This window comes from Podarcis melisellensis (genome assembly GCF_964234715.1).
Source record: "Podarcis melisellensis genome assembly, chromosome: 10".
Lineage (NCBI taxonomy): Eukaryota > Metazoa > Chordata > Lepidosauria > Squamata > Lacertidae > Podarcis > Podarcis melisellensis.
The window spans coordinates 53,709,918-53,736,741 of NC_138542.1; the positions used below are offsets into that span (position 1 = coordinate 53,709,918).

The 26,824-nt window shown below is 44.4% G+C and overlaps 2 protein-coding genes across 3 annotated transcripts in view; both read left to right on the forward strand.

The window, feature by feature from the left end:
• ATP6V0A4 (ATPase H+ transporting V0 subunit a4) overlaps positions 1-19,386 on the forward strand; it is a 33,742-nt gene extending 14,356 nt beyond the window's left edge. For both annotated transcript variants that reach the window (XM_081929205.1, XM_081929206.1), the window contains 11 exons: positions 3,429-3,579; positions 4,362-4,501; positions 5,325-5,482; positions 6,456-6,549; positions 8,988-9,106; positions 11,408-11,624; positions 13,033-13,140; positions 14,916-15,056; positions 16,864-16,981; positions 18,320-18,494; positions 19,120-19,386. In XM_081929205.1, coding sequence (XP_081785331.1) covers positions 3,429-3,579; positions 4,362-4,501; positions 5,325-5,482; positions 6,456-6,549; positions 8,988-9,106; positions 11,408-11,624; positions 13,033-13,140; positions 14,916-15,056; positions 16,864-16,981; positions 18,320-18,494; positions 19,120-19,210 — 1,512 coding nt within the window. In that variant the 3' untranslated portion in view covers positions 19,211-19,386. The remainder of the gene's footprint in view (positions 1-3,428; positions 3,580-4,361; positions 4,502-5,324; positions 5,483-6,455; positions 6,550-8,987; positions 9,107-11,407; positions 11,625-13,032; positions 13,141-14,915; positions 15,057-16,863; positions 16,982-18,319; positions 18,495-19,119) is intronic.
• Positions 19,387-25,331: 5,945 nt separating this feature from the next.
• Positions 25,332-26,824, forward strand: part of SVOPL (SVOP like) — a 28,900-nt gene continuing 27,407 nt past the window's right edge. The window contains exons 1-2 of the mRNA XM_081928317.1: positions 25,332-25,613; positions 26,354-26,398. The gene's annotated coding sequence lies outside the window, so the exon portion shown is untranslated. The remainder of the gene's footprint in view (positions 25,614-26,353; positions 26,399-26,824) is intronic.

A 26,824-nucleotide genomic window follows, 5' to 3' on the forward strand; every position in this document is an offset into this window, starting at 1 on the left:
ATCTCTTTTTCTGGCAAAAGATCCTATGTTCCATGCCTAGAATCTCCAGGTAGGTCTGATGAAGACCCTGGAAAGATGCTGTCATCCAGCACAGACAAAGCGAGGTAGACCATGGTCAATATAAGACAGGTTCCTTTGCATCTAATTAAGTCGTTTACAAGGACCACTTGGAAATTGTCAAGGGTCTTTTTGGACCACTTAATAATGAGTTGACCAGGGCGATATCTGGTTTTCAGCATTATGATATATCACCAGCTAAGCATCATGATAAACTGATATACAGTGGTACCTCGGGTTACATATGCTTCAGGTTACATACGCTTCAGGTTACAGACTCCGCTAACCCAGAAATAGTGCTTCAGGTTAAGAACTTTGCTTCAGGATGAGAACAGAAATTGTGCTCCGGTGGAGTGGCAGCAGCAGGAGGCCCCATTAGCTAAAGTGGTGCTTCAGGTTAAGAACAGTTTCAGGTTAAGTACGGACCTCTGGAATGAATTAAGTACTTAACCCGAGGTACCACTGTATAGCACGACGTCCGAAATAAAGATGGAGCTATGTAGAGGCAGTGGCTAGCTTCATGGTTTTCCCCACGTTGTGATTTCTGCATATTGCATACACACATCATGGTTCATGATAGATAGCCAGGTCAAAAATTATGAACCTGATATGGTAATATGGGCGTCAAATCAGTTTGGGACGATACAGTGGTACCTCAGGTTACAGACGCTTCAGGTTACAGACTCCAGTAACCCAGAAATAGTACCTCAGGTTAAGAACTTTGCTTCAGGATGAGAACAGAAATTGTGCTCCGGCGGCGGCAGCAGGAGGCCCCATTAGCTAAAGTGGTGCTTCAGGTTAAGAACAGTTTCAGGTTAAGAAAAGACCTTCGGTATGAATTAAGTTCTTAACCCGAGGTACCACAGCCTTAAGATGCCATAGGACATAGCCACTGTGGCAAGCAAATTCATTAATAGTCCTCCATGAATTTGCTGGATCCTCTTTTAAAGCCTCCCACGTGTGAAACAGCACAGGGATAGACCTGAGCCAAACATTAATGTTTCAGTTTTTGGGAAGGCGGCATCCATATACCGTATTTTTTGCTCTATAAGACTCACTTTTTCCCTCCTAAAAAGTAAGTGGAATTTGTGTGCGTCTTATGGAGCGGATGCAGGCTGCGCAGCTATCCCAGAAGCCAGAACAGCAAGAGGTCTTGCTGCTTTCACTGCGCAGCGATCCCTCTTGCTGTTCTGGCTTCTGAGATTCAGAGTATTTGTTTTATTGTTTTCCTCCTCCAAAAACTAGGTGCGTCTTGTGGTCTGGTGCGTCTTATAGAGCGAAAAATACGGTATATCACAGGCAGGGCAGTTACACCCAGTGTGTTACAAGGGGGACCCAATCTCACTTCCCTACCACATACAGCCTCTAAGGCAGTCTTCATTAGGCAGATGTTTCAGACTACACAGGTGTGCCGACTGTTCCGGATGGAACTGGTTGTCCCAAATATCTGGAGGGCACCAGCTTGACGAAGACTGCCCTGAGCTCATCTGAACCAGGCCATGATTGCTGTATATTTTCCAGGTAGTATTCCATGGCACAAAAGTCTTTCTATGAAGTGGGAGAGAGCGAGGGAAGGAAGGGTTGTTTGAGAAGAAGAAAACAGCTGTTGTCAGCTTCACAATAGCTAATTTTGGAAACATCAGAAAACAAATGTCCCTGATGCTGGGGAAATGAAGCTCAAAATGGAATAATCTGCAGTATTTGCTGACAGTAGCCATTTCCGTTTTCTGGTCTGTGTGTGGTTTGTTTATTTATTTATTTCTTGCTCGTTCCATTTTAGTGCTGTCTGACCTTACCTCTGCTGCATAAGCTTCTATTTTTAATATATAAACTAGTGTGTGGGCCCAGTTGATGGATGTAGAGATCTTTGAGGTGGCATCTGAGATACTAGGGTGAAAGTGGGGGACAGTGTCCTAAAGGATTCTGTCTTCATTTGTTCGTTTAAATATTTTGCATTTTATTTTGTTGTTGCGTCTAGCTATATTACCAACTTTTTACCTTCTGGATAAAATGAGTTTGGGACTCTGCAGAAATACTTTAAATATATAACTCTTCTGAGCAATGTTGCCTGCCTCTGTAATCCTAGGTCACATCAACGCTACAGATCAGCCTAGTGGGTTTCCTGTACAAAGAACCCTGGAAAGTGAAAAAGCACTTGTGATGTGTGTCACAAACACATTGGCATTCTGCTAAAGGGTTCGATTCCCTTGGCAGCTCTATAAACGCTTTGAAAATGCTCACAATTTTAAAGCTCACAATGGAAAATTCCGGTTTCAGCTCTACAGCGCCACCTGGTGTCACAATGTTAGAATGCATTTATAATGTTTTATTTTTACTAATGTAGCTGAGTCCTGGATCATCTTTGCTGTAGATATTTATCTAATTTTTGTTGCAGATGTTTATACATTTGTTTCATAAAATTTATACTGGACTTGATTGTTAAAAAAACAAAAAACAAAACCACCACAACCAGTCAAAGTACCGTATTTTTCACTCTATAGTACACACTGGACCATAGGACGCACCAGACCATAGGAAGGGGAGAACAGAAAAAAAATTCACTCCTTCAGTGAAGCAGCAGGAGAAACGGAGCCCCTTCCGTTTCTCCTCCCGCTTCGCGGAAGGGGCGCTGCGCAGAGAGGGAAAACTGTGCAACGCCTCTCCAGCGAAGCGAAGCCTGGAGGGCAAGAGGGATCGGTGTGCACTGACCCCTCTCGCTCTCCAGGCTTCAGGCAGCTATCCGCAAGCCTTCGGAGCGCAGTGGGAACTCCTTTAATGGAGCAAATTCAGACTCCTTGGCTTCAATGAAAGCAGCCCAAAGCCTCCGGAGCGCGGGGGGAGCTCTCCCTCTGCGCTTCGGAGGCTTCGCGTTGCTATCGCTAAAGCCAAGGAGCCTGCATTCGCTCCATTGGACGCACACACATTTCCCCTTAATTTTTTGAGGGGGAAAAGTGTGTCCTATGGAGCAAAAAATACGGTAGTTTACATAAATGAGAAAACAGTAAAATTATCCATAAAAGATCTAACATTACTTTAAAACACACAAAAAATTAAAATCAACAATAACCTGAAAACAGATTAAAACACACATCAAATTTCTAAATATCTGGGTAGGTTTGTCTAATTGAAATGTTTTTAGAGCAGGTACCCAAAAGAGGTGAGTGAGGGCAACTGTGTGGTATCAATAGGCAGGGAGTTCCAAAGTCTAGGTGCTCCCACACTAAAAAACAACAACACCTGAGTTCTTACAAATGCAGGACAGATATTATGTCTAGCAGTGCCAGTGCCGCAGATTGAAGTGGTTGAGTGTGCATAGATGGGGTAGCAAAATCTCACAGGTAGGACCCTAATCGCCATCTATCTGATTGCAGGAACGTAGCGGCTCTACAATCATCCCAATCCTGACTGCGATACAGACCAAGATGTCTCCTCCTACCTTTAACAGGACCAATAAGTTCACTTTGGGTTTTCAGACTATTGTAGATGCCTATGGCGTGGGTAATTACAGGGAACTTAATCCAGGTAAACGGACTCTGTTCTATTTTTTGCTTTATCTTGGTGGGGTTTTTTTAGGATTCAAGATTTAAAATGAAATGCAAGGTGCTTTTATTCCTCTGTCGGTTCCTATTACTTCAACTTAAACCAGGGCTGCATGCCTGAAATGCAGCGGCATTTGGGTTTCTATAGATTGAATGGGGGTTTTTTTCAGAAGGAGGGGGCGGGAAGCAACATGGATATGTTCTGTTTATTGCAAGCCATGAACAAAAAGCGCTGTCAGCAAGGCAAATGTTTCTTTACAGGACATTCAGTGCAATCACCAGTGCCAGGTTTTCAGAACAGAATCTCACCAATCATCAATTATAATGAATTTTTGGTAATGAAAATTCCCATCCTCCTGCTTGCCCAAAAAGAGGCTTCACTGTGATGTATAACAGTGCCACCTGGTGATTCCAATTAGTTCTCACGGGATAATTTACTTTATTTGCTGGAACCAGCACTCAATGAAACCTACAAGCTATGCCGCCTCTCTAATTTTAGGCAAATCCTGCACCCACCTGTAACCTTTGAGACTGGTTTTTTTTTTTAAGTGTCATAATTCAATAATTCAATCACCAAATGCATTAGGCTTTTTCTCGCTGGCATATGGTGAGATTGGCATTACCTCCAGGGAGCCTGGGAAACGGATTTCCCAGTGCCACCAAATGGGGCTCCCCATGCTGGGAAATGGGAGTTCCCGGTGCTCCTTGGATCAGCAACCCCCTTCCTTTCAAGGAATGACCTTAATGCCTTTCTCTGTCCCACAGCCCCCTACATTTTAATCACCTTCCCTTTTCTGTTTGCGGTGATGTTTGGCGATTGTGGCCACGGGACTGTCATGCTGGCCTTTGCTCTCTGGATGGTCAGCAATGAGAAGGCCCTCTTAGCCCAGAAAACTGACAATGAGGTGAGTGGCCTCAGGCAGAACTGTATGCTGATGGCAGCCTTCAAAGGTTTGGCTCCGGGGACAGATTAATTTATTTCCAAACCAGTAATTTGAAGTGGGGATTGGGAAAGTGACAATAAGTTCTTCCAAATGGCTCTTCATATACTGTAGGGATAAAGGTCGTGGCCGACTCTGGGGTTGTGGCGCTCATCTCGCTTTACTGGCCGAGGGAGCTGGCGTACAGCTTTCAGGTCATGTGGTCAGCATGACTAAGCCGCTTCTGGCAAACCAGAGCAGCGCACGGAAACGCCGTTTACCTTCCCGCCGGAGCGGTACCTATTTATCTACTTGCACTTTGATGTGCTTTCGAACTGCTAAGTTGGCAGGAGCAGGGACCGAGCAATGGGAGCTCACCCCGTCGCGGGGATTCGAACCGCCGACCTTCTGATCGGCAAGTCCTGGGCTCTGTGGTTTAACCCACAGCGCCACCCGTGTCCCACACTGTAGGGATAGGGAACCATTTTCACCCCCCAAGGCCACATGCCCTTCTGGGCAATCTTATGGGGGCCAGGAATGGGCGGAGCAACAAATGCAAATTTTACACAGCAGGCCAGTTTCTACACACAAGGACACTCTTCCCTCCAGGCAAGCAAAAAGATTACCAGAGTTCAAGGACACTTTCCAATCAGGCCAAAACACACCAGGGGAGCGGAGCTGGGCTAGCGATGGGAAGAGTTTAGAGGGCCAGAAAGTGAGCCCTAGAGGGCCACATTTAGCCTGAGGCTTGCCAGCCCTTGTATGCTGCTCCTGATATTCTCTTTGCCCTGGCAATCGCCCTGTGCAGATCTGGAACACCTTTTTCAGTGGCCGCTACCTGATCCTCCTTATGAGCATCTTCTCCATCTACACCGGCTTCATCTACAATGATTGCTTCTCCAAGTCGTTCAATATATTTGGGTCTTCCTGGTCTGTCCGCCCCATGTACAGCCACGGGAACTGGACGTAAGTGGCGAGCTGGGTCCTTGTGAGCCAACCTAGATGCTACCCTAAATGTGTCATGGCCGCAGAAAACGGCAGCCGCATATAATAATAATAATAATAATAATAATAATAATAATAATAATAATAATAATTTTATTATTTATACCCCACCCATCTGGCTGGGATTCCCCAGCCACTCTGGGTGGCTTTCAACAGAATATTAAAATGCAATAATCTATTAAACATTAAAAGCTTCCTTAAACAGGGCTGCCTTCAGATGTCTTCTAAAAGTCTGGTAGTTGTTTTTCTCTTTGACATCTGGTGGGAGGGCGTTCCACAGGGCGGGTGCCACTACCAAGAAGGCCCTCTGCCTGGTTCCCTGTAACTTGGCTTCTCGCAGTGAGGGAACAGCCAGAAGGCCCTCGACGCTGGATCTCAGTGTCCTGGCAGAACAATGGGGGTGGAGAGGCTCCTTCAGGTATACTGAACCGAGGCCGTTTAGGGCTTTAAAGGTCAGCACCAACACTTTGAATTGTGCTTGGAAACGTACTGGGAACCAGTGTAGTCTTTCAAGACCAGTGTTATGTGGTCTCGGCGGCTGCTCCCAGTCACCAGTCTAGCTGCCGCATTCTGGATTAGTTGTAGTTTCTGGGTCACCTTCAAAGGTAGCCCCACATAGAGCGCATTGCAAATGTACAGTTGTTGTGTCTCCCCCGCCCTTCCACAATGTCTTCTGGAACATTCCTCGGGTCGCAACCGTCCTCATTTCCCTGTCCCACACCAGCAGTGTCCAGGGGTGCAGAGCAGGAGCAATGAAATAGCGAGGGGCAAACTCCCTTTGCCTCAATTCAGAACGGGTTTGGCTAATGCAAAGTGATTAGCAATGGTTTGGGGTTTGAGTTTGGTGTTACTGTTCAAGCATCAAGCAATGGGGAAAACCCATCTCACTCCTGTGGGCAACCTAAGCAAATCACGTTTCTCTCTTCATCCGTAGGGAAGAAATTGTTCATAAGTCAGATACCCTCCAGCTGGATCCGGCAGTGGCAGGAGTTTTCTCTGGAAACCCCTATCCTTTTGGAATTGATCCGGTAATCAGAACTCCTCCTGCCATTCATCTGGCAGTGGGCCATGGCGGAGGGAAGAGGGGTGATCTGCTAGTTGGGCCAATCTAAGATTTCCGGGGAAATAACAGATGGTAGCAAGTAACAGATTGGGGTAACCAGCTTTGCTTTCTGTGTCTTTCTAACAGCTGGAAGATAAGCAGAAATTCAGCAGGTGAAGGGTCTAGCCCAGGCATAGGCAAACTCGGCCCTCCAAATGTTGTGGGACTACAACTCCCATCATCCCTAGCTAACAGGACCAGTGGTCAGGGATGATGGGAGTTGTAGTCCCAAAACATTTGGAGGGCCGAGTTTGCCTATGCCTGGGCTAGCCTTTGCTGCTTTGCTGTGCTGGGGAAAAGCTTTTGCTTGTTGAATTTCTACCCTCCACTCAGTTGATCAAAGCAAAGCACTGCGTCCGTGTCGTGCCAGGTCAACTTCTCTTGGAGGCAATTTAGCGAGATGTGTTTACTGAGCCTTCCCCAACTTGCCATGGTTGGATTGCAGCTCCCATCAGAGTTGACAAAACACACCATGTGGTTCTAATGTTATGTTTAATGAAATTCGAAGTTTTACTCGGAAATTGTTTGTATTGAAATACATGAAATATTTTAGTGCAGGGCAACTCAGTAACGTACACTCCCTCACATCCAATTACCTGGGAGGAGCCCCATTCAATGCAATGAGATTTAACTCCTGACTGGACATGTGCATTTATTTATTAATGAACTTTCTTCCCTGCCCCTCCCCATAAGGCCTTGATTACAACCACAAAACCATTTGGTCACAACAACGTCAATGTACAGTATAAAAGGAAGTGGGGACAGCAAAACCCTTCCAACCAGAACAGAAATAGTACAAATTGAACAAAAGACCTTAATTGCTGAATGCCAGCGGTGAGGTGGTATGTCTTGGGCATGTAAGCAGAAGCTGTGCAACAAACGTTAGACCCACACCTCTGTGTGGAGTGACTTCTGCAATTCAGGGGCTGCCACAGAGAAAACACTCTCCTGGGCTGCCAAGCCCCATGTTTCCAAGGATTAGCTTTTAAGGGGGGGAAACAATGGCACTGTAAATTGGAAATGCCAATCTGCATTCTGCATTAACTGATGCTGGTTAACATTTTAGAAATGGAACAATGGAGTAGCAAATTTCCCCCCGGGACATTTTCTTCCCCACATCATTGCTGCCTCCCATCAAAAGAACTCCACCTTGTTGAGGCTATTTGAAGCAAGCAGGAGAGAGTTTCCCAATTAACGTCTTAATGGTGTCGGCCAAGTATCTGGTCACTAGATGGCAGCCTTGGTTGCAAGTAAACCCTTCTCCTTGGAGACCCTTCTAGCGGCAGTCATACAGCGGCAGACTTTGGGTGGCGCTGCATAGGCCTCATCCTGTTTCAGTCCATCAGTCATATTTGCCTGTTTCAGCCAGACTGGTCCATAGGTTTACCAAGACACAAACAGTGGAGAAACATACACGAGGAATATGGATTCAGCCTGTCACATGCTCAGTGAATGCTAGGATAATATCCCCAGTGACTGGTTGTGTTCAGCATTAGTGGGAAAGGGGCCCTTTGAAGGGAATGTGTGAAGCTAGAGGCGGGCCCTTCTGGTGGCAGTGATCCTGTCATTCATCAGGATTGGGGGCAAGCGCAGGCGGTGAGGTCGAGGGGCAGAGATGAGAGGAGCTGCCAGTTTCTCTTCTCCCCAGTTCTCACCTTTCTGGTCTTAAATTCAGTTCTCTGCGTTTCTGAGGCAATTTTGCATTATTATTATTTTTAAAAAGATATTCACGGAAATCAGCGTTTTGGTACGAATTTCTCCTTGAAGAGACATTTTTGTATGCAGTTTTGACTCACCTTTTTACAAAGCAATTTCCCCTAACATAAAGCATCATTAATGCAATTTTGACTACTGTATTCATTTTAATACGCACTTTCCTTTAATATATGCATCCTTGCACATATTGGAGACCTGCATCACAAAATTCAGATAAGTGCGAATTTCAAAGCATATCTGTGTTTTGGTTTGCATACTGTTTTGGATTCAACCAATTTACTTTTAAATGCAAATCAGATTGAATTTCTCCCTAGTTTGGGACTATGACCCCTCACGGGCATATACATCTGCAGGGTGCTTCTGCCCCCAAACCCAGCTCTCAGTTGACCTTCCTCCCTCCTCTTCGCCCCACTCTATCCCAGTTCTGGAGAGCAGCAGTATTGCTGCCAGAACAGCACTGCTACAACACCCACCCCATGCTGCTCCCATCTCAGTGTCCAGGATGCAGGGGGTGGCATGGATTGGATGAGTGGCACTTCTTTTAAGATTAGAGGGGTAACGCCTTCTGTGTTTATAATCTCGTGGCCTGACAGGCCCTCACTTACAACTTTCATTATGTTCACGTGTCTTCTTTCCTGTTTCTCCAAGATCTGGAACATTGCAAGCAACAAGTTGACGTTTTTAAACTCCTACAAAATGAAGATGTCTGTTGTCATGGGAATCACACACATGGTCTTTGGGGTAATACTCAGTCTCTTCAACTACATGTAAGTTTAAATGTCCCATGCTTAGTTCATATGTTGCTTGTTGGAATATACAAGTGTGATTCATCTGTAGGTTTTCTGAACTGGAATCCTTTTTTTTTTTTTTGCTGTTCTGCCTTGGAGATCTTGCTGTTTCCCAGGCCCAGCTGCCTTGGTTTGTCATTTGTGGTCTCTTTGCTCTCCCTACTTTCATTTGACCATATCTTCAGTGTACATATCCCTCACGTAGGAGAATGTTGGGCTTCACTCCTCAGTGTTGCTGAGAGACTGAGAGGGTCCCTTAATTACCGCTCCAGACTGACCAATATTTTAAGATTGCAGGAAGTAAAGCTACCTTCTTAGTGATTTGGTCAAGGCATCAGATTGGAATAATGACTTGCAGTTTCTGGAGTTTAAAGGCTTTATTCATGCAGGAACGATTTGCAAGATGGGTGGAGATAGGAGAGAAATAGCAGACATCTTTTCTGGAGGAATAGCAAACAAGACGACTCAGCTTTTAGGGGTGGAGTGAACTTAAACAGAGGGGTTAAAAGAAAATTCTGGCTCAGGTTGTTTAAAACATCACATGCATTAATTAGAACCTTAAGAGAAGGAAGCATACTGCTTTCCTCCAACAGATTCTTCTTCTTCTTCCAAAGAATTACCAATCTCCATGTTGTTGAGCACTTTCAGGAAGGTGAAAGCCATCCCACCACCAATTAACATCTCATTGATTTGATCCAGCATGCTTTGGGTCAGCTGAATCTTAACTTGAACTTCAGCACTTCCAAGGATTGCTAGGAAGGGTCACTCTGAACTTTCTAGAGCAGTCTTTTTTCAACCTTGGGTCCCCAGATGTTTTTGAGTTACAACTCCCTTCATCATTGACCACTGGCCATGCTAGCTAGGAATGATGGGAGTTGTAATTCAACAACATTTGGGGGGACCCAAGGTTGAGAAAAGCTGCTCTAGAGCTTTAGCAAAATAATCAAGTTCTTTCTTTATCAGGAAACCAGCAGCTTTGAGGTAGACTGAACCCAACCATGGAACTGTGAGCTCTGTGTGCAGTTCCGAAAGCACCAATGATAAAATCATCTCCTAGTTTAGAAAGTGATGCTCTGAAATCACCTACCTTTACTGAATCAGCCTTGATTCAGTATTTTCTCCTTTCCTTTCCTCTTCTGCATGGAATCAAAGGTTTCCCTGAAGAGTGACTGAGCTAGTTTCAGAATCAGAATCAGCTGCTTCTACCTCTGAACCCACACAGTCATCCAGGAACAAGGCATCCCTATCAAAGTCCTGTGGCTACAGGTTGCAAGGAGAATTTCTTAGGCATAGGAACTCCACCAAATCACCCCAGGTGACTTATCAGTACCACAGACCTATCTCTGTGGTCCAAGCAATGCTTGATGGGACAGATGGGTTGAGACAGCTGCCCTGATTCTCTGGTGGTTGGTTAATTTGTTGTCCTTCACTGGGACATTGAAATCAACCTGCATGACCATGTGCTTGCCCTTTACGTTCACATTGTCCAGGATGGGCTTAGTAGACTTTTTCTCAACAGAAGATGATGGCTCAGTCTTGCTTGACCAAACAATTGCAGCCTCTTCTTCCTTCATTGGGTGCAGGTGAAAAGAGCAATCCTTGTATCACTTGTTTTCCAAGTACCTTGCAAGATCGGTAGTATCTGGTACTTTGCAGAAGCAGGGTGTTCCTATCTTGGCTGGCCACAGTCTGATGTATTACAACAGAAGCACCTAGGAAGCGATCTGCGGTATCTTGGCTTCCTGTTTTTACTGACTGTTCGAAACGGTTGCACCAGACTTCATTTAAGCTGGCAAAAAGTGAGAGCAAGGCATATGTGGGGGGGGGGGGGAACCCATTGATTATAGATGTATGTAAAGCTAACAATCAAGAAAGCTTGATTGTAATTTTATTTCAAGATCAAATCAGTATTATTTTGATTGGTTGTCGCGGGGCTCCTAAAAGGCCCATAGGCCAGTGCCTACTCTGCCTATTTAGTAATCCGGCACTGTCTGGTGGCTTCACCTTAACAGAATAAACCAACTGGTGATTTAATATGGCCCAACTGTCCTCCTTCCTTCCACATCATCCTGTAAATCAGCTTTCTCCAACAGGCTGCCTTCCAGATGTTGCAGGGCTACAACTCCCACCATCAGCTCCATCTAGAATAGCCAGTGGCCAAGAGGGACGATGGGAGGAGTCCAACAATGTCTGGACGACACCACACTGTGGGAAGCTGCTGCAAACTCTCTTCTCTTCCACACTGATGTTTTTCCTTTCTCTTGGCTCCTGTCTTCCCAGTTATTTCAGGCAAGTCCTCAACATCATCCTGCAGTTCATCCCACAGATGATTTTCATCCTCTGCCTGTTTGGTTACCTGGTTTTCATGATCATTTTCAAGTGGTGCCAATACGGTGTTGCTGACGCCCAAGATGCCCCAAGCATCCTCATCCATTTTATCAACATGTTTCTGTTCAGTTACAGCGATGAGACAAATGCTCCTCTGTATGTACATCAGGTATGGTCTCGTTTCTCTTTTGCTAAGAACTTTGTTACTGAGGAAGTACACTTTAGCCAAGCCTAGAGTTTTATATGCTAACCTTTTTTAAAAAATAACGGGGTGGGGGTGGGGGTTTCACAAATTAAGTTAAGATAAAATTCTGGCTGAGACTGATGGGAGTTTTAGTCTAAAATATTTGAGGGGCACCGGGTTTGGAAGGCGGGTTTAGGGTTATTTTTGACTATTTGTCATGGACTAAGGAGGATTCAGAGTCTAATGTAGCTCAGGGCTGCCGGATTTTCCCAGACATTACCGAGATTTCAAAGGTGGAATTGATGTCCAGGGGGAATTTGTGAAAGGGCGTGCTTTGTCCTGGATCTTAGGCAACTGAAAAATTGTGGGGTTTTTTGTAAAAAGAAGAAGAAGAAGAAGAAAAGCTGCTGGTTTTTATTTTTTGAAATATAGCCACTCTAATGTAGCTTTGTGTGTTGGAAACGGTATGTTTTCATGCTGTAGAGCCCTGGATCTGCCAGTACTGGAAAAGGGGTTCTTGCCTTATAAAAACGAGATGTTGAGAAAGCAGGCAAGCAGAGACTTCAGTTGAAACAGATAAACTTCATTTTGTTCAGAAAGCTTAATCTCAGAGTAATGAAAATGAGAACAAAACAACCCAGCCCGTTTCACAACAGACTTCTATGTGCCCTGTAAATGGCACAGAATCACTCAGTTCCAGGTTACAAATTAAAAGTACATACATGAGTTTGCAAGTAGCAGGTTGGCAAGCGCTCTTGATTTATGAGCACGCTCTTGAGGAAGGAGAATACAGGCAGCATGCGTGGCAAACCATCTTAAATCAAAAGCACAGTTTGAAAGTTGCAAAACATTTCCCCAAAGAGTCCTAATTAATCATTTTGGTAAGGCGGCTTCAACGTTCAGTGGTTTCCCAGGATATGTTTCTGTTTCTCAAATAGCAATTTCACTGATCTTCAGCCAGAATGGTTGAGTTTTTCAGAACACATAGGGCCATTTCTTTTAACAAAACCGTATTGCCAAATCATAGCTCCTTCTTTCAAGGTAAAATAAACTTACTTACAATGGGTCTCATCTGCACCATACATTTAAAGCAGTATCATACCACTTTAAACAATCATGGTTCACACACCCCAAGAATCCTGGGAACTGTAGTGTGTTAGGAGACCCCTATTTCCCTCCAGACCTACAATTCCCAGAGTTCCCTGGCAAGAGGGGTCAAGTGTTAAACCACTCAGAATTGGAGCTCTCGGTGAGCTAGTGTGTTATTTTCCAATATCACAGCAGAATTGCATTTTTGAAAAAAGATAATTGACACCGAATTTTCCTTTCAGCAGGTGTGGGTGGGTGGTGTGTATTGCTTATCTAACTATCTTATTTCCTTCCTTCCTTGTAGCAAGAAGTACAAACCTTCCTGGTAATTTTTGCCCTGATTTCTGTTCCTTGGATGCTTTTGATTAAACCTTTCATCCTTCGAGCCAATCACCAGAGAGCTCAGCGTATGGTAAGAATAAAGGTCTCTTGAGACATTTGGCCTCATGGCTAGAGGTAAAGGCAATCTTGGGTTGAGTAAGATGAGCTGAAGATTTTGTAGCAAAGATTTGCAGATCTCATGGTTTGTAAGTCATTACAAAACCAGGTTCTGAAAGCACTGAATTGTAGAACTGGAAGAAACCTTGTAATTCAACTAATCCAACCCCTTTCCAGTGGAGGGAATCTGCTGCTACAGCATCTGCGATAGGTGATCAACCAGACTGATTGGAATTGGAAAGAGGATATATCAGTTATACTAATTTTCTAGACACCCAACGTGATTAACAACAAAGGAAAAACGGTTGGCGCCTGTTTCTAAAACACAGGGGTTTGCAATCCCTCCAGCAGCAGAAAGCCCCATTAGCAGAGTTAAAACTCACAAGTTTATGCAGCAGCGTAGCTTCAGTAATATATAGGCTACCCATTGAGGTGGTCTTAGCTGAAAAATGGTAGCTCGACCAATAGCTATCCAATAAACTTCATTTTTGAACAAAAGGCTGAGTCCGCTTCTCTAACTTCCTGTCTGCTAGGCCGCAGTCCGCTCTTGCTCATATAAAAAGCAGCTTTCTGAATTCAATCCATTTGAAAACTATTATAATGCAACCCAAACATTAAACCACTGGAAGAGACTTGCTAACAAGTGCCTGGTTCCCCTCCACCCCACCCCACCACAATATATGCAGTATTAATTTCTTAGATGGGTGGTGATTTCATTCAAAGATAATTTTCACTGCCCTGTAATTCATTGTTTCGCCATCTGAAGTACATTTAGACATTCCCCATAGCAACTGACTACTAATGAGCCCATTTGTCAGCCAAAGCCTTATTCAATAATCAGAACCTTTTTTGTAGCTTGTTAAGATGTGAAATTGATGTCTGGTAAAAATTTTGACAGTGAGGCGACAGAAAAATGGATTGCCTGATGCATGTATATACAAATAGGTTGATTACTATGCAGTCGAAGGATATAGTCTCTTTAAACCAGGACTGGGGAGCCTCAGACTCAGGGGGCCAAATAAAAACCTCCTGGTTCTTCTATCTAGCTCTCAGGTTTCTCCTCAGGAGACCTCCTCCAGACCTAGCTTGACTGCTTTTGCCTGACTGCCGTGTGTGTGTGTGTGTGTGTGTGTCTGTGTGTTGAAAGCTCTTGTCTTTGAGGAACTGTAATGTAGCCAGCTGTACTGAGGTAAGAACTGAAACCTGAAGGAGCATCTCCACCCCCATTGTTCAGCCCAGACACTGAGGTCCAGCTCCGAGGGCCTTCTGGCAGTTCCCTTACTGTGAGAAGTGAGGTTACACGGAACCAGGCAGAGGGCCTTCTCGGTGGTGGCACCCGCCCCGTGGAACGCCCTCCCACCAGATGTCAAGGAAATACTGACTTTCAGAAGATATCTGAAGGCAGCCCTGTTTAGGGAAGTTTTTAATGTTTGATCTTTTATTTTATTTTTAATATTCTGTTGGGAGCCGCCCAGAGTAACTGGGGAAACCAAACCAAATGAGCGAAGTATAAATAATAAATTATAATATTATTATTATCCATTGCCCACCCCACCCCTGGCAGGCTGGTCCTGGAAGCTTGACCACAAGAATTAGGGGACCTTGGGCTGAATGGTGGTACCAACTTGTGATTTAGACTAAATATTATTTTTAAAAACTATTTCTGCGATAAAACACTTTACCTTTTGCTGGGTCTGCTTTTTTTGGACTACACTGACAAAAGCCGTTCTCTGTTTTGCTTCTCTTAAGCTGGCTTCACCTGAGCTGTCGGAGAGCCCCACTGGGGATATTGAGGTGGAGATCATTAAGTCTGACTATCCTACAAAGCCAGTCCAAGAAGACCACAGTGATGGCGGTCACCATGGCGGGCATGAGGACAATGAGGAAGAGGTAGGGGCAACCAAAAGTAGGGGAGGAAGAGGTAGGGGCTGGAGAAACTCCCCTATGGGGGCGGGACATGGTTTCTGCATTTTGAGGCTTTTTAAGAAGAAAGAGGTGCAGAGAATTGTGTATGCTGTGGGGAAAGTGAATAGGGAGAGGGTTTGTTTTTCTCCCTCCCTCATAGCACTAGAACCCAGGGTCCTACACTGAAGCCGATTCTACTGTTTTGCATATATTCAATAAAACAATCCAATGAACATTAATAAACCAACCATGCACTGATGTGCAGTTACTAACATGAGACTGCATTTGTTTTGTTTTGTTTTGTTTGTTTATCAATGCCTGATGAAGCTGATTAATGTGAGCTTCAGGACAGACAAGAGGAGGCGCCTCTTCACATAGCATGTAGGCCACTTTCAGCCAAAGTGTTTGAAGAATAGTGTGCAGAGGTTATATGGCATCACTGTCAAGTGGCCGTTATCCTGTATATATATCTATATAGCTAGAGATATACAAGCAGACACTAGCAGCTTTGTCTCCAACGTTGCTCAGGAATTCTAGAAAACACACACACACACACACACACACACACACACACACACACACACACACACCATTGCAGATTTGAAAGGGTCTGTCTTAATTCAACATGGTGTCCAGTTGGATCCAAATGTAGATGAAAAGTCAACAGCATTAGTGTGATTAAAGAATCAAGGCAGGATTGGTAGCAGGTGCTCTGTTTGAGAAACAAATCCAAAATATTTAGGGGAGAACCGGTTATGTAGTTTTTATTTATTGATTTATTTATTAAATTTTAGTAATAAAGAAAGAGAAATGCACCCTACAGGTGCAAAAACATACCAAAATAAGGCTACTATTTACATACACATACACGTAAATACTTCTCACCCCCATATCTTTCCACCACCACACCCTTTGACCCACAACTTCACAGCTTCCTTATCTTATAGATTTGATACTATCATTGCAATTTTTAAATTTTGATCTCATTATGACATTCCTAATTAATATTTTCTACTTTACTCCTTTAATCTAGGCATATCAACATATTCTTTCTTGAACAGTGTTTGTCCATGTATTCTTCGAAACATTGCCATTCTGATCTGAGTTTTTGGTTTGTCTGTCTTCTTATGTACGCAGTTAGCTTTGCCATTTCTATAAACTGACTTACTTTGTATAGCCAGTTTTCTTTTGTGGGTATTAGTTCGCTCTTCCATTTGCTGGCATATACTATCCTGGCAGCTGCTGTAGCATATAAGAAAATTGCTTTCTTTTTCTGTGGTATGTCTTTTCCCAATAAGTCTCTGGTTTCTTTTGTAAAGATTTTGAGTTCTTCATGAATCATTCCCTAGTAGGTCTTGGTGTATTCGCAGCTCCACCAGATATGGAACAATGTTCCTTCCATTTTTCCACATTTCCAGCATAAATTAGACTTTTGTTTATAAATTTTGGCAAGCCTTGATGGTGTTAGGTACCACCTGAAACACATTTTCTTGAAATTCTCTTTTATGGTGTAGCAAGCGGTGAACCTAATATCTATACCCCAGAGCCACTGTTCCAAATATATCGTATGGCCGATGTCTTGAGACCACTTTACCATCACCTCTTTAACTTCTTCTTCTTGTAGGTCCCAATCTAATAATAGATTGTAAACCTTTGGTAATGATTTCTTATTGCTTTTCAATAGTACATTGTGCAATTCCGATTCTTCTGTGCCAAATCCTCGGTTATGTAGTTCTTTGGGTGCTCCTGGCCATAATATAGATGTCATTTCCCCCTTTAAAATCTCTTTCAGTTCAACTTTGGAGACGTCTTTGTTCACCAGGCTATTCACACCATTGAATATTGCCTGGGTTGCATTTCCAACACAGCTTCCTACCTTCGGCTCTGGGCGCTGAGCTTGGCTCATGCACGTGAGTTTTTCATTTGTGGTGCTCACTGTGTTTTATGTCTCTGAATCTCAGAGTTGGAAGGGAGCCTGACGATCATCTAATCCAACCCCTTGAAGTGCAGGAATATGCAGTTGTCCCTTACAGGGATTGAACCTGTTTTGGCATGGGATGAGAGAATACTAATACAAGGCATCTCTGCAGAGTAGGTGTTGGGAACCTGGTAACTACCAGGCATTGCTGGACTCCAGTTCCCATCAGCCCTTGATGAAACTCAGTCCAACAACATCTGGAGGGCCACTGGTTCCTCATCCCTCCCAGAGATTATTTGAATCACCAGCAGATAATTAGGAACTTAGTGACAATGTACAAGGAAGGTCATACTGCATTCAACTAAGTTTTACTCGGAATAGAGTCATTGACATGAATGGATCTAACTTATCCATGTTCATTGATTTCAACAGGTCTACTCTAAGCAAAGCTTAGTTGAATACCACACATAGGCGCATTTAAGCTAAAAGTGAGCCAAAAGATGGGGAGTGTTTTTTCAACGTTTTTGGCATTGCCAAGAAAACACCACCACCCTTCTGGGGGCAATTTGGTGGGCCTTGTATTGAGAGGAGGTGACAAAGTTCACCCACATAGTCTGAGGGTGACCAGTGGTCCAGCTGACTGAGTTCAACCAAATGACTGACGCAGGCAGCAGTGCCCTCGCTCGGAGTTGGCTTTGTTCACTCTTGGTGATGTCATTGGAAAGCCAGTTCTGATCAGTTACAGAGCTGCGATGCCATCATGTTCAATGTTGGTTGGGCGCACGCTTTAAGAACAGAGCCCTAGACAGGAAAAATAACGGCACTGGTTCATCAACAAAGAAAGTAGAAAGTGGCAGATATTGTTGTATTACAAAGGTTGAAGCACCATCCACTGCTAGCATGTGGCCCTTGGGAGGTTGCCCAGAAAGGAATGTGGCTCCCTGGCTAAAACAGGTTCTGACCTTCATGGGGGTGGGGGGAACAGAGGAGAGCTGTGACTTACTCTTATTAGGGGGATCTCCTGCCAGAATGGTCTTTATTGTCTTGCTGTTCATGGCTGTTTCTTGTGTGACATTTGCCTCTGTAATCTTTTCCCCCAGTTTGGAGTAGTGGTTAAGAGCGGCGGACTCATAATCTGGTGAACCGGGTTCGCGTCTCCGCTCCTCCACATGCAGCTGCTGGCTGACCTTCTCTGAAGTCTCTCAGCCCCACTCACCTGACAGAGTGTTTGTTGTGGGGGAGGAAGGGAAAGGAGAATGTTAGCTGCTTTGAGACTCCTTCGGGTAGTGATAAAGCGAGATATCAATTCCAAGCTCCTCTTCTTCTCCAGAGCTCTCAGAGGTCCTCTGGGGCCAGGTGCTGATCATCTCATTCCACTCCAGTGGCAACTGGATAGGACTCATCGTAATCTTCGTCCTCTTTGCCGTCTTTGCTGCTCTGACTGTAGCCATTTTACTGATCATGGAGGGCCTCTCTGCCTTCCTGCATGCCCTGAGACTTCACTGGTAGGTAACCCGGGTGCATTTGAGTAGGAAAAGGGTTGACAAAGAAATAACAAAACGAAGTAGTTTGCAAATGTATCGCTGTGGTTTCCCCACATCCCCAGTTGGCTTAGTGATACTCTCCTGCAGGAGAGAACTTGGGAGAGTTGTGGCGTTTCTTGAAACATTTAGTTTATTTACAATTATACAAGTTGAGCATAGGCGGAGGTGATTGGGGATACACATTGCTACCAAGGAGTAGATCTGCTACCTTATATCAGATCTCCAGAGAGAGAGCTGTATGCTGGCTCCCTCAGCCAATAAAGCGAGATGAGCGCCGCAACCCCAGAGTCGGCCACGACTGGACCCAATGGTCAGGGGTCCCTTTACCTTAGGATAGAAATAATAAACTTGACCAGTGGTCCACAGACCTCAGGGGGGCTGCGTAACCCACCCAGTGGGTCTGTGGCACCATTCACATAATAAAAACTACCATAGCGATAGGTAGGGGGTCTATGGCTTGGCTTTTGAAAAACAAAGGGCTGGCTTCTACTTGGCTAATTGAGAACTGCTGAATTAGATTAAACTAACCCCTCATTGAACACAGAACCCTGTTTATTTGACATGCCTTTCTTTCCCCTCCCATTAGGGTGGAGTTCCAGAACAAATTCTACTCTGGAGCAGGATATGCATTTGTACCATTCTCCTTTAAAGCCATCATAGAACGAACAGAAGACTGAAGCCCACTTAGAGCATGGAGATCTAAAACTTTCAAGATTGCATCTTCTCCTCCTCCTCCTCCTCCTAACTCTCAAGATTAGCTGCTTCCTCCTCCTCCAGCCGCAAGGGAAAGTTGTTCAGCTTCAGGAATACTTCACAATATTTCCCTCTATAAACCATTGTAAAAACAAACAAACACGTGAGTCAGTGGTTTATTTAAAAAGAAAGATGTACCACCCAATGTTTCTTTCACCTCTGCACTCATTTTGTTCAATGTTACTCTGCTCCATGCGAAAGGAATCTGCAATTTGGACCTAGTAAAATTATAAACAAGTTTATGTTCCATTTCAGATTGCAGGTATGTAGACGCACATGATTGGATTCTCCTCCATACCAACATGGGGGGACTGGACCGTCTACATCAGTGGTTCTCAACCTATGGGTCCCCAGGTGTTCTTGGACTGCAACTCCCATCATCCCTAAGCTCTGGCCTTGCTAGCTAGGGGTGATGGGAGTTGTAGTTCAACAACATCTGGGGACCCACAGGTTGAGAAAGACTGGTCGACATAAAAGACTAAGGGCCAAGGATATGTTGCAATGCAATGGAGTTTCATTTTTGGAGCCCTGTTGAAATTTTCTTTTTGTAAAAAGCAGCTGCAAGGTCAGAGCATAGTGACTGACCCTCCCCAACAGTGACACAGAACCTCACCCACCCTTGGGGATCCATTAGCCACATGGGACTTAAATGTTTCAGCCTGCAAGCTTTTCTCTCTGTGAGTAATCACAATTGGATGACTGGTTGTCTGATGCAAATTGGGATCCCCTCCAGCGAGTCCCCATAGCTGCTTTTACAAAATAAATAAAAAACGAGGGTTCAAAAGAGGCAGCTCCCAATGCAATATGTAGTTTGGCCCTTAATATCAGGGGAAAGCATTCTAGCCTAGCCCTTGCCCATCCTGCCAGTTTTCAAGGTGCAGGGCACATTTGTTGTGTAGAGGAGCATTTAAGCATCTGAGCTCCCTTCTGTATTCTGAAGTGGTACAGCCCAGACATAGATTTGCCATCTCAATGAGAACTAGGACCTTGGTTTCTGCAAATGTAACACTTCCCAACTTTGCTGCGCAACATGCTTTTCTGCTGTGCCACACCCAGCCAGGAGGCAGACTTTTGTTGATGTCTCCTATAGATTTTGGCTCCCCAAAATCCAGTAACAACATGCACTTCTGGTTAGCAAGGGATGCTAGGGAACTCTGCTACAAATTGAAATGGCTGGCGGATTTGCATTTCTGCTGGACGATTTAATGGCAACTGGACAATTTCATTGAGAGTTCAGAAAACCTTTCCTTGCACAGCAGGATTCAGGAGTACAGTATATGCAGATGAAGCCTTCTGTGTTGCATTGACATAAATGTGTTATGTCATTCAAGGACAAAGCAATCCAGTGCATGCTTTTCTGGCATTGTAGGTTGCTGCACAAGGCTTGCTCAGACAGAGAACACCTGGCTGGTGTCATAGGTGATGCTGTTAGAGCATCTTGCTGGTCCAGGAGGCATTTGTACATGCCCAGCATAGCCTACAATGCTTATTAAGCATCTGGAGAGCTCAGCAAAACCCGCTGTGCCTTGGGGAGTTCTGCAGAAGAAACGGTCAATCTAGAATCTCAAGCAGGTTATGGAAAGTTCATAAAAGGCAAGGCCTGCAGAATCTTTTCCAGAGTGGAACCAGGTGGATTTATCCATATCTGGTGCTTAGGTTATAGTTGCTTGACTTCTATAGCTAAGTAATTGCATAGACTAGAAACAAGCTCAGAAGTTGCCGCTTTCCCTGCTGTTGGACTGCAATGATGGGAGAAGCAACCTGCCAATATTCTCCCTTCTGCATAACTCTTAAAGGCACATCAGACCTTTACTATATTTCCATTAGACAAGGATGAGGAACTTGTATCCTAGGCTTGCCATAGGTTTTTGAGTGGGGGGGGGGGACAACAAAGTTGTTGAGCTTTTTTTTGCAAAAACAGTTCAGAAGCACGCAGTGCAAGTAGATAAATAGGTACCGCTCCAGCGGGAAGTTAAACGGTGTTTCCGTGCACTGCTCTGGTTCACCAGAAGTGGCTTAGTCATGCTGGACACATGACCTGGAAGCTGTCTGCGGGCAAACGCCAGCTTCCTTGGTCTATATAGCGAGATGTCTATAGAGCAAGAGTCGTCCGCCACTGGATGGTCAGGGGTACCTTTACCTTTTTAGGTAATTTGCCAAAACTGACATTTTTGGTGGGCAAATCCTGGCTATGTAACCCTGCACAACATCATCCCTGCTATAAGCAGAAGTAGGTATTACTGTGTTTAATAGGGTCATAATTCTTGGTAGCTACTCCTAGGTCTACAGCTAACAGACTTCTATCTTTCATTTCCTGCTCTTCCTCAGACTAGCATACAGTTAGGGATCCAGGGACCCCCTCTCATTTGAAGCCCTCTCTTCATAATATTTATGGCATGTGGTGGTAACGCACATGAACTATCATGTGGCCTGTTGAAACCCATTGACAAAAACCAAGGGCTGCAGCAAGCCATTACTTCTCTACTCGCAGAATAACACTGTGTGGATATAGCTTCATATCCTAGTGTTAAACTTTTATTGCTCCATGGAAGACAGCTGTTGAAACGTCCTATGTATTTTCATTAGAAAGTCAAAATTACTGCTTCATTGATTAGGTGGCATAAATGAATAAATTGCTCAAAACCAACTCAGGTGTGGCTGTCTCTCTTGCCAACTCATGAAGATTTTACCCCCCAAAAGCATGTTTAGATATTGAAGTTGATCAGGTTACCAAATGGCCAGTAATCCTCTTACAAGATCACATTTCTTTATCCTGGCAACTGAAGAACACAAACAGGATTCAGGAATGACTGAGTGTTTTCAGCATGTAAACATAACTTCATTGTAAGAACCTGCATATTATCTTAATTGTTCCACAGCTTAACATTAAACTAGCTGGAGATTTTCCCACACATCACCATGAGGAACAGTCTGACCTGGATCATAAACTATTAAATGTAGATGTAAAGAAGAGGACTTACCAGCTGCAGACCAGAAACAAATACTTCCTCTCTTCTCTTCCCTCTTTGAATAAGATAAATCAATAGCCCTATTGCACCTGAAAGACAAACACATTTATAACCAACTTAAGGTCTGCAAGATTCTGCTGTCTTTGCAGCCACAGTCTATCACAGTCACCCCTCTGGAAACTGTTTTATACGGGATTAGTGCTTTTATAAAGTGCCACGTAATATTTGTTCCATACTTGCAATAAATAAACTGTTCAGTGTGGCAGGACCTGTTTTTTAGAATTCCCTGCTTAACAATATTAGTCAGGGCCTCCATTATACTGTTTTCGATGTCTGCTAAAAACTTCATTTAAGCAAGCCTACTCAACCATTGCATTTTATTATGTACATTTGTTTTTAAAGCTTGTTGACTTTATCTACGGGCAGGATTCAGTTTATTATTCCTGTTAGTGGGAGGCCATGCAAAGAATTCTGCTAGTGCCATGTGGCTTTCCCTTCTCTCCTCCCCTTGTGTGTCCCCAGGGCCCCTCAAAATTGGATCCAGGTGGGACCCCAAAAAGAGCATGGCAGGGAGAGGGCAGATTGTTCTGTCTGTGAAGCTGAAAAGCTTGTGCTGATGGAATAACTATCCACAGCACTTTGTTGAATTCCTCCCTGTATTTATTGGGTGTTACCCAACTAGGTTTTACTCAAAGCAGACCTATTGAACTTAATAGACCTACCTTAGTAATGTTCATCCATTTCGATGGGTCTACTCTACATAGTTGAATACCACTCATTATGCCTTCACAAGTCTGGTTTTGTTGATATCTTCCATATTGTAGACCATTTCATGTGAACTTATTTAGTAAGCTGTATATAAATCTTGCTAAATAAACGTGGAACAGTTGAAGCTGCTTTATACCGAATCAGAATCAATATTGTCTACACTGGCTGGCAGCTAACCAGACCTCCTGCCGCTACCTAAATCTTTGGGAAAGCCAACGAACCGGGTGGTCAGGTAGCAGGTCTAAAAGGGTTTCATTCTTCCGTGTTGTCCCTCTGTTCTCGCTCGACATCCCTGATCTTCCGGAAGATAATCTGCAAAGAAGAAATATCACACGAAGGGGGAAGAAAGGCAGAGTGAAAAGGGATATCCCATTTCTGTTATTTGAGCTGATGCCCTGCATGCTGGATCATTCATGAATGATACAGGAACATAGCAACCTGCCTTATACTGAAACAGACCATCGAGACATCTAGCTCAGTTCGCCTACACTGACAGGCAGGCACTCCCCAGGGTTTCCCCAGCCCTTCCTGGAGATGCCAGGGATTGAACCAGAGGCCTTTTGCACATCCATAGTAAGAATGGGGGATAAATTTTATTCGGATTTATTAACTTTACGCTTTCTGGAACAATACGAAAATAGAAAGATAGCCGTCCTTTGAAATTCGTGCTTCTCTGAATTTTGTGGTGCAAAATTTAGCTGCAATCCTGTATCTGCCCTGTAGTTTCTTAGGGAATACTGTGTTTTGATGTGTATTCCACTCCCACCCCCAAAGCAGCTTTGATCCAAACTGAGCAAAACAAAAAGCAAGCAGCATTTTAAGCCAGTAATGTGTACACAGGGACACGGATGGCGCTGTGGTCTAAACCACTGAGCCTCTTGGGCTTGCCGATCAGAAGGTCAGCGGTTCGAATCCCCATGGTGGGTTCAGCTCCCGTTATTCGGTCCCTGCTCCTGCCAACCTAGCAGTTCGAAAGCACGCCAAAAAGTGCAAGTAAATAAATAGGTACTGTTTCCGGAAGGTAAACGGCATTTCTGTGTGCTGCTCTGGTTTCAGTGTCCTGTTGCACCAGAAGCGGCTTAGTCCTGCTGGCCACATGACCCAGAAAAACTGTCTGCGGACAAACACTGGCTCCCTTGGCATGAAGCGAGATGAGCTCTGCAACCCCAGAGTGGTCTGCAACTAGACTTAACTGTCAGGGGTCCTTTACCTTTACCTAATGTGTACACAGCCCAAGACTTTAGATGCAGCTACTCTCAATGCTACCAGACAGCAAATCCCTCCTCCCCCCTTTTTTATTGGCATTGCAAGGTTTTGTTGCTTGGACTTTAAGTGGGGGGAAAGCTGGATGGAATCAAATGTGTGTGTGAAGGCCAGGGCCTGCTACAAAGTTTGTTTAATCTCCCCCAAACCCCAACATTTCAAATGCATGGAAGTCCTACAACATGGAGTAGCTTTTCCCATCCTGGTGTCCTTCACATGCTGTTGACAATGACCAACATCATCCCATGATGTCTGGGGTTGAAGGGAGTTGGAGTCCCACAGCGTCTGCAAGGCACCATTAAAGGTGAGCATGTTCTCAAGTGATGGTTGCGGATTCATCAAAATCCTAGCCGAGTACAACATTAAATAGGACAGAAGCAAGCAACAAAGTCTAGGGGCACATATTGAAATTGCCACACTTCCCACCTCACTAGCTTGCACTCATGGGTCTCCTATGCAAAGGAAACATTTCACTGCAGCAAAAATCACTGCCCTTACCAGCTGACAGTCTGCCATAGGGCAGGGACAGCAAACCTGTGGCTCTTCAGTTTATTGCTCCATTGGTCAAGCTGGGGTAGCTCAGTGGGTACAGCATAAGACTTTTAATCTCAGGTCATGGGTTCAAGCCCCACATTGGGCAAAAGATTCCTGCATTGCACATGACCCTCATGGTCCCTTCCATCTCTACAATTCTATGACTACAGCTCCCATCATCCTTGACTATTCACCAGGCCGACCGGGGCTGATGGTAACTGGGGACCAATAAGAAATGGATGACTACAAGTTGCCCATTGCTGCCCTAGGCTAAGGCTGGCTTGGCCTTCTCGACAGTTCACCAGGCCTAACCCACCAGTTTTCTTTAGCAGGCTTTCCAGAGCAGCTGCACGAACAGGAAATTCAGATGGCTAAGGAGTTTGTACTTTTGCAATTGTACTGTAGTCCCTTCTCCGGTTTCCTTCGGTCAACAATAGTGAGCACTGCCCTTTTCAAGAGGTGGTGATGATGATTGGGGGGTGGGGTGGCTGGTGAAGTGTGTTTCCTTGAATTGATAAACATAGCCTATGATTATACCCTCGTTCAGATACTGCAGGTGTAATAGCCACCTGCTTGCTCGCTCTCTCTCTCAAAAAAGGCAAGGAAATAATTGCTCCGAAGAATCTTAAACCTGAAATCTCCCACAAGACAAGAGGCAGAGATTTTAAAGCACGGAGTACTTCAGGCTATGAAGAAAGCCGCTGCAAAGCTGCAGCAAGCACAATCAATCCACAAAAAGGTGTGTATTTGAAAAGAAGAGGGGAACAAAACTTCTCCATTTGGTAATTGAAAGGTAAGAAACTTTTACTGCGGAAGCAGAACAAGTCAGGTGCTTGAACAGTTGTTCAATTAACAAATGAGGACTTAGTATTAACTAATAAACTTGTGTGGCAGACTGGTTAGCGTGCTGGAGAGATTCAAAGCAACACTCAGCTGTGAAGTTTGAGCCAGACATGCTATCTGTTTGCCCAGCCTACCTCTCAAGGCTGTTGGGAGAATGTTAAACAGGATGAGCGAACCATGAAGATCTCCCTCTGTTTCTTTTTTAAAAATGTCACAAACTAAGCATTGATTGGCCGTCAGCAATCCTGTGCATATTTACTCAGAACTAAAACACATTGAGCTCTATGAGCCCTACTCCCAGGAAACTGGGTGCAGGATTCCATCCTTAATCATAAAACCTCTGCTAATCATTGCCACACTCCCTCTTTCCTGCTGTCATTTTCTGTTTCTTCAGTTACTGCGAGGTTTTCAAATTATACCAACATGCATGCAGTTATCATTTTATAAGAAACTTGCTATTGTTCTTGCCCAAGGCAGAAGGAGGGAGGGGAGATGATGACTTCGTTTTCAAACTGTGCTTAATGCATTAGATGTTTTTTGCAAAAGAGTACCCAATCCAGATGGCGAACATGCTGGGGAAGCATCACAGAACAACTAATAAAGTAGAATTATGTGTGGACTGTCCAGTATAAATGCACCACTAATGTACTATTCTATCAATGGCATGTTCCAGAACACCCCTCGCACCAGTCTGAAGGGGTCGAGGATCTATAGCTGCCCATCCCTGCTCCCAGGGTAAGAGGAGATTTCTTTTATTCCTATCACTAGAGGCAAGGATGAAGAAACTGTGCCCGCCTTGTCTTGTGTCATGCACAGCTGCAATAGCTGCGGAATTGGGTCTTGCTCTTTGCAATAGGATTGTTGTTGTTATTGTTGTAAGTTTGGTGAAACGGAAGGCAGTATGGCCGAGTCTCTTCTAATTCCAGAGTGGATTCAATTGCTGGAACAGCCAGACCAGCTTCTTGGCCATGACCCTCTAAGTTTGGGTCACTAAGGTTAAAAAAAAAGGAAGTGGCTCTGTGCCAGAAAGCAAATGGGTCAGGCCTTCTCCCTCCCTCAACTGCCTATTAAAAAGACAAAAGACGGAGTTGAGGTTTGTGAGCTAGAAGATAGAAGCAGGCTGCAGGCTGGGCAGCCGATAGTCAGAATCATGCCTGATTT